Source organism: Tiliqua scincoides, chromosome 1, assembly GCF_035046505.1.
Source record: "Tiliqua scincoides isolate rTilSci1 chromosome 1, rTilSci1.hap2, whole genome shotgun sequence".
Taxonomy (NCBI): domain Eukaryota; kingdom Metazoa; phylum Chordata; class Lepidosauria; order Squamata; family Scincidae; genus Tiliqua; species Tiliqua scincoides.
The window spans coordinates 198900201-198908349 of NC_089821.1; the positions used below are offsets into that span (position 1 = coordinate 198900201).

General features: G+C 49.1%; 1 protein-coding gene across 1 annotated transcript; it reads left to right on the forward strand.

Annotated features, from left to right (window-relative positions):
• Window positions 1-6473: 6473 nt before the first annotated feature.
• Window positions 6474-8149, forward strand: LOC136636002 (dehydrogenase/reductase SDR family member 1-like). The gene has a single exon (XM_066611045.1). It carries the CDS (start codon window positions 6730-6732, stop codon window positions 7729-7731), a length of 1002 nt encoding a protein of 333 aa, XP_066467142.1. The 5' UTR covers window positions 6474-6729; the 3' UTR covers window positions 7732-8149.

Genomic DNA, 8149 nt, shown 5'->3' on the forward strand with positions numbered 1-8149 from the left:
GGAGATTTGAGCTTACCTGAGAATTCCCCTTCTCGGTGGTCTCCATGGCAGGGTCAGTCCTTGACATCTGGGAAGCTCCTCCCTCTCAGGCAGGGAGGTCAGGTTACAAAGTCTTCCTGATGGGAGGGGCTCCCTCAATTCCCCAGACTACAAAAGCCTCAAGGGCCCCTCCCCAGATCAGTTCTGTCTTGGACTTGCTCAGGTAGATGTCCATCCTTGAAGTCCAATGTGTTGAAAAGCCAACTGGATGAACTCTGATGACCTAAATCTCAACATTCTGAACCAAGAAAGGTTAGCACTTGTTGGAAAGATTTTCAAATTCTTTTCACTGACGCAATGCCAGTCACAGGCCTTTTAAAAGGGTTTGGAGGCTTTATTTTTACAATAGTTACACACAAGCCAATTGATTCAGTTTGGATACAAATGTTTGGATACTCATTTTTATATACTTATTAGCTTATTCCTCTCCACGTTGCTCTTTTGACTGATATGAAACAAAACAAAACAATAAACAGTTTTTTTTACACTTCAGACACCCCATATGCAACTTAACTCTTTGCACATTTTGCACACACAATAACAAAACAATAACATCACAAAACATAATACAAATTAAACATAATAAAAACACATCATAAGACATCACATCACTACAGAGACTACAAACACTTTTACAGTTTGCAATCATCAAGAAAAGGGTTCATCATAAGACATCAAACGTCTTAATAGTCCTCTCCAAATAAAGTCATAAATAAAGGTCCTTTTATTTAATCCATTTCACTCTTTGACTACGTCTGCAGTTGGTAGTTTATACACAATCCCATCAGTTCTGTTTTAGTTTAATCATCATCTGCTTTGGTTTTCCCAAGTGGAAAGCTCTCAAGCTTTTGTGATTATTCTCCACAAACACAAACACTTGCAGACACTGTTGTTTCACAACTCAAAACTTTTTTTTTACTACTGTATTCTTGTTAGAACCTGTAAAATAGTAAGCTCATAAGCAATACAAATTAGCAAAGAAAGATTCATTGTAAATAGTATAATGGTCAGAAGACAGAAAGCTTTCATTCATTCATTCATAACTTTCAAAAAGTTTCATTTAAAAAAAAATACTATAATATCTTTATCTATTCCATTCTAATTTAAACTCACATACAAAGGAAACACATTTTTTTTCCTTTCCTCTGAGCAATATCTTGGTAAATTTTCCAGAATTAGCTAACTTCCCAGAAACCTCTGGCAACACTTAGTTCTATTACTTAAAACAAATATACATCACAATAGAAGAAAGAACATACAAGCATACTAGCATGTAAGCATCTACTAATAACACAACAAACACATTATTAATTTACATATACGCTAAGGAGAGAAAAGAAAAACTGATTACTGTATGTCAACTTCAGTTTTCAAAAGGATTCTGAAGGCCAAGCCCTTTCTATTGTTAGAAGTTTATTTTGACTATTCAAACAGATTCTGGTTTACACAGAATTAGATGAGACTCATCCTGGCCCTCTTGTAGGCACTCCTAATAGAGGGAATATTTCTGTTTTGAAGAAGAAAAAGAAAGGGTAAAGGGAACATTGTAATTAACACTGTTTTCAATACCACGAGACTGATCATGAGCATTTCTTAGTGTTAACTTGGTTTGTATACATACTTTTTCATTAATAGTGTAAACTTATGTTGTTCTTACATTTAACTTTCTTTAAAACATAAAAAAAATACTATATTATCAGAAGATTGCAGGTTCGAGTGTTGCCGTGGTCACCATTTGTTGGGAATATTTTCAGATTCTTTTCACTGACGCAATGCCAAACATTCACAGACCTTTTAAAAGGGAGAATTCTTCCTTTCAGTGTCAGCCCCATAGAAAGGCTTCGGAATAGAGACTTGGCAGAGGCTGTAGGTCAGTGGGCCAGCACATGCTTTGCCAGTTAGGGTTCAGATTCAGCCCTTGACATCTCTAGGTAGGGCAGCAAAAAAAAAAGCCTGGAGAGCTACAGATTAAGATTGCAGCCTTAACAAGCAACTGTGGAATCTCCATGGCAGGGTCAGTCCTTGACATCTGGGAAGCTCCTCCCTCTCAGGCAGGCAGCTCAGGTTACAAAGTCTTCCTGATGGGAGGGGTTCCCTCCATTCCCCAGACTGACCTTGCCTCTAGGCAGGGTAGGTTGGGTTTTTCTTGGTCAGCTTACCTGACCTTCAAGACTGTTTTTTTCTGGGGCTTTGGCCCCTTTTATACTTTTAAACAAGTTGTGAGAAAAGGACTGCAGCCATCCTGCCTGAGCTCCCCTGACTGCCACCCTTTTGGGGGCAGAAAATTGGGTTGCTTCTCACCCCTTAAGCAGCCGGACAACTGTAGGGCCCATGCTTCCCCCTGGTTTGGGGACAGCATAGCAGCCTGGCTGCAGGGTGATTCTTGGCCACGCTCCCCTGACTGCCATCCTTGTTGGGGCAGAAGATGGGGTTGCTTCTCGCCCCTTAAGCAGCTGGACAACTGTAGGCCTCATGCTCCCCCCCCCCCCCGGTTTTGGGAACAGCATAGGAGCCTGGCTGCAGGGCGGTTCTTGGTGGTGAATAACAGCTCAAGCCCTTTCCCGCCAAAACTGCACCACAGCAGTGGGCTGCTGCCCAGAAGCTGTGTGGAGAAGGCAGATCTACTCTCCTGATTCCTGCTCAAACAGCAGTGCAGCCAAGCCAAGCCAAGCCTGTTTCCTGCCAAAGCACCACACAGCAGGAAAGGCGCTGCCAAGACCCAGTGAGGGCCAGGCAGAGGACGACACAGACCTTCAGAAGCCAGCTGAGGCGTTTTCTGATTCAATAAGGGGATGGTTTGTGCAAGATGGCAAGCCCCTCTAGAGAGGCTCTCTGCCTCTACAACTGGGAGGAAATGGCCATGATTCAGGCCAATGTCTCCTCCAGCTCGGCCACAGCCATGGCAACCCTCCAGAGATCTGGCCCAATGCAGATTTAATCCCTTCTCCCCACCTCCACAGTACTAAGTCCCTCAATGTGGGGGGGGGGGATTTTACCTCAGAATTTTTCCCTCAGTAGCTGCTACTGCGTTAGAGGATTGTTTAGCTCATGCCTGGCACATCCCACTCCTCAGCATCTCAGCTGAGGGGGATTTCGGCCTGTCCCATCTGGCGTGGAGGACGCACTCCTACCACGTGCGTCCAACTGAGGCTGCCAACTGAGTCGTCCCTGACTGAGACACCAACTCCTGCTGGGACTGTGTTATCCCTTCTCATCTCAAGCAGCGAGGCGGAGGGGTCAGGAGCTGACAGACCTCCTGTTGACCGTGCTCTGTGCTTTGGCATGCTGAGGGTCAGGCAGACTTAAAAGAAATTTGGCGCCCAGCCTGTCCCACGCTCCAAGCTTCGCCTTTTCTCCACTGCACTTGCTGAGGAGTGCCTTAAGGACTCCATTTTGTGAGTCATGGTTCCCTCATGGCTTCCAGGGATGCGACAACATGCCTGAAGTCTCTGCTTTAGTGTACGCAGGGTCAAGTTCCCTTTCCCCAGAGCATTGGGGAAAGTGCTGGTTTGACTGGAGATCGGCCTGAGAGGGGGTTTGGCACATCCTGGGGCAGCTGTTTTTCCCCCAGGACAGGATTCCCCAGGCACAGGATGCTTTACCAGTGTCTCAGGAGGCACAAAATTTAGCGCAAAGCTGGGTTGAAGGGCTTCTGAATCAGACTGCGGCTGACAAATTGGGGCAGCTCATGAGAACTCAGCAGGGGCGAGAGGACAGGACCTTAAGTCCTATAGGTTCAAGCGCCAGTGTTCACCTTCCCCCCCAATCTTCATTGGGTTCTATTTTCTCTAACTCTGAGGGGACTCCACTAAGATGTGCAAGTCTCAATCATCCTCTTCATCTTCCCTGCCGCCCCAAAGCTCCTACAGGGGCAGTCAACATAAGAGGGCTCCAACTACTAAAGGTAACTGGCTTCTTGAAATGGGCACAACAGACTCCATATCCTCTAGAGAGGAGGGATAACTCTTGGGGGAAGAAGCCGCTAACACGGAATTACCTGAACAGGCTTTTACCAGTGTCCTATTTCCTAATCTGTTACCTAAGGCAACTAGGTCTCTCAATCTTGGCTCAGAGGCTGGGTCTCCTTCTGCCTCTGCCAGTGTAACCAGGCCAGAGGCCAAGTGTCTGTTTTTTCCTCAAGGTCCCACCAAGTCACCTGAGTTTCTCTTCCAGAGGCATTTAAGTCCATCTTGGAAGCAGAGTAGACGACACCATCTCAGAAGAAACATGCTTCCAAATTGCTTGGTAAGCTTTTTTCTCTGCCTCAGATTACTCTTCGAACTCCAAGTCAATGCTCCCATTGCTGCCTTGTAGCAATGTACATGTACATTGTACATGTGGTGATTCTGTCAGAGGGCAAAGGGGAACCGCAGGACCCTTGTGATACAGAGGTGGCTCTCAAGAGAGACTTAGAACCTCTTCTTATGCTTTCAAGGCAGCTGCCACGAACCTCCTAATGTCTGAAACTACCTTTTTGGAGGCAGAAGAGTTGGCCATTTCAGACCACAGCCTATCCAGGAGTGTCAAGAAAGGGCTGAGGAAAATTGCTCTGTAAGTAGCCTTTTCTACAGATGCCCATCTTGATGCTTGTCAGTTTGCTGCAAGATCCATGGCCTCTGCCTTGGTGGCTAGAAGAAATGCCCAGCTCCGACCCTGGGATGTTGACGCAGGTTCCTAGGCCAGATTGGTTGTCCTCCCCTTTGAAGGGAATAAAGCCTTTGGGGAGCACAATATCCCATTCTCATTGAGAAGTGGAGTCAAAAAGAGGTTTTGCCCACCCTTCGAAAGGACTATTCCAAATAACATCATTCCTTTCATGGTCACAAGCAATCCTTTCGTCCCAAGGGTCAATCCAAGTTTAGATCTCAGTGGTCCACATTTAAGTCCCATCATCCCATGGGTAGATCTCCAAAATGTGCATCCTCCCGCCAGAGCATCAAGTCTAACAGATAATGCAACACCTGATGCCAGGTTTGCCTTTGAGTCGGCTGGAGTAGGTTAGTAGGACCCCATCACAGGTCTTCTTATACTGATGGGGAAACTGAGATTAATATGTGAGTCTTCTTATAGTAATAAATGGGGTGCTTTGGCAGTATTTTCCAGCACATCAGGAGGCACTTCAAGGCTTTCCTGTCACTCAGCAAGGGTGGGTCATTGGGCAAGGGAATGGGTTACTCCCTATAAGATCAAAGCACACTGGCTGAGCCTCCAGAAGATAGACTAGGCTGGATGGTAAATTCACAGCCAGGTGTTCTCATTTCTGAACAGGAGGTTCAGGCCACTGGTACTAGACCTGTTTTGTAAGCTGACACTGCAACCAGCTGATGAGATTCTTTTCTAAGGGAGATGCCAAAGAGGGGAACACCCTTCATCTCACTTGGCCCTGAGGTGTTCTGTATGCTTTCCTTCCTATCAGAGGTGTTCTAAGGGTGTTACTAAAGATAACGCTAGAACGGGTTTCCAACCTCAAAGTCCCCTGAGTATACCAACCTGAGTATACTGACACTGACACTGAAAGGAAGAATTCAGCATTTGTCCCTGGGGGGAGGGGGGATGAATAGGGCTTTATACTGACTCACCCACTGGATAATCTAGCTCATGGACTAGCTGCGACTCTCCAGGATTTTTTGCTGCCCTACCTAGAGATGCCAAAGGCTGAATCTGGCCCCTAACTGGCAAAGCATGTGCTGGACCACTGAGCCACAGCCTCTGCCAAGTCTCTATTCAGAGGCCTTTCTATGGGGCTGACACCGAAAGGAAGAATTCTCCCTCTCACCCCTCTGACCCAGCAGATTCCTGTGCCTTTAACAAGTGCATCCCAGGCAGAAATGGAGCAGGAGAAACACTTCCCCATATAGGGAGCATGATGGGAAAAGCTCCACCTGTTGGATGTCTGCCTTCGGTGTGCAAATGAGCTCCACTGGGGATGAAATGAAGAAGCTGGCAGCCTGTCAGTCTGAAAAGTTAGATTTCCCTCTCAGCCCCTAAGCCAGCAGGTTTTTGTCCCTTTAACAAATGCATAGAGCATATAGAGAGCATGGGGGGGAAGCTCCACCTGTTGGATGCCTGTCTACAGTGTGCAAGTGAGCTCCAGTAGCAGAAAAAAACAAAGAAGCTGGCCACCCTACATTGCCATCCTAAACCCGTTCATCAGAGATGGCTGAGCTCAGTGGGTACTACTGTTGCACCAACGTTTGTTTAGCACACCGCTGGGCGGGCTGGCTGGCGGGCGCACCCTTCCTTTAAGGAAGCAGCAGCCAGCCAGGGCCCCTTCCGGGATCTCCCCATTTTATCCACCCGGCCACCCTGTGGCCGGCATGCAGAGGGTCCAACTCGAGGCGGCTCCTTGCTTACACCAGACGCGCACTGCGGTGACGCGCCCTGAACCTGGCGCGCTCTGCAAGCCGCGCTTCCTGCGCGTCGTCAGGGCGCAGCTCCGAACCCATCGGCCGCATCGCTACCCGAGGAAGAAGGCTGCTGCCAGCCCCGGAGGCCGAGTCCTGGCAGGCGGTTCTGCGAGCAACGCAGGCTGGAGGGGGCGGGACGCCGCCTGTTTTCCTGCTGGAGGAACAGCCCCAGCCGGTCCGCGCAGGGTGCAGACCTCACTGTGCTGGGCGCTTCCTCGGGAAAGGCTCTTTCAGCATCCGCCGCAGTGTCAGTGCCTGCCCCGCGCTCGAGTCCCGCAGGGAAATGGCAGGGGCGGCCGGGCAGCCCCTCTCGGGGCGCGTGTGCGTGGTGACGGGCGCCTCCCGGGGCATCGGGAAGGGCATCGCTCTGCAGCTGTCAGAGGCGGGCGCCACCGTCTACATCACGGGCCGGACGCGGGACAGCCTGGAGCGAGCGGCGGCCGAGGTGCGGGGCCGGGGCGGGCGCTGCGTGCCGGTGGTGTGCGACTCGTCCCGGGAGGAGGAGGTGGCGGCGCTGTTCGAGCGCGTCCGGAGCGAGCAGGAGGGCAGGCTGGACCTGCTGGTCAACAACGCCTTCTCGGGGGTCAGCGCCATCGGAGCAGCCTCAGGGATGCCCTTCTGGGAGAGCGAGACCTCCCTCTGGGACGAGATCAACAACACAGGGCTGAGGGGCCACTACATCTGCGCCGTCTACGCTGCCCGCCTCATGGTGCCCGCTGGCCGAGGGCTCATCGTCATCATCTCCTCTGCTGGGGGGCTCCGCTACATGTTCGATGTTCCATATGGCGTGGGTAAGGCCGCCTGTGACCGCCTGGCCACAGACTGTGCTGTCGAGCTGCGTCCCTTTGGCGTGGCCTGCGTGGCACTCTGGCCTGGTCATGTGCGGACTGAGAGCTTGCAGAAGGAAGCAGAAGAAAACTCTGGGCCTGTTTTCCAGAAGATAAAGGTGAAGTTGGCCACCATAGCAGAGAGCATCGAAGTGAGTGGCAAGTGTGTGGTTGGCCTGGCCTCAGACCCCAATATCATGCGCCACAGTGGCAAGGTCCTCCTCAGTCCAGATCTCGCCCGCCTTTACCGGTTCAAGGATGTGGATGGGAGGGATGTCTTTGATTACATTTCTCTCCGCAATATCCTTACGCAAATGATGCCCCAATTGTCTGGCTTCTTCCGCCTCATTCCTCAGTTCATCAGAATTCCCAAGTGGGCTCTTGCCCTCTATTCTAGCAGGTTCACTGTATATCCACCTCTTCAACCAGCCCCTACAAAATCGGGGAAAAATGCCTGAACACAAACTGTATAGGACCAGGCATGTGGCTTATACAGTACTAGATATTTTCTGCTTGTTCAAAATTTTATTTGGAGCTCAAAGCTTTCCTGACTGGTGACTTGCTTAACTCTTGGTTTTCCTTGTTTACAAGGGGTGTTTCCCCATCTGAAAGTTATATGGAGGCAGGTTTTCCTTCTGAAACTGTTTACCATGAGTATAATTACAATGAGTATGATTCCTTAAAATCATAAGTGCTCTTTCTGCAGTATTTTCTTTCATCATGCAGGCCTCGCTTTAGTTGTACAACTGTTTTCTCTGAATTCCACGTTATTTCATGTTCCTTATCCTTGAGCTAACCTTTGCTGTATTTCTGTAACAGCAAAAAAAGCTAGTCTGCTAATAAATATTTACTATGACAAATGGTGAAATCTGAGAA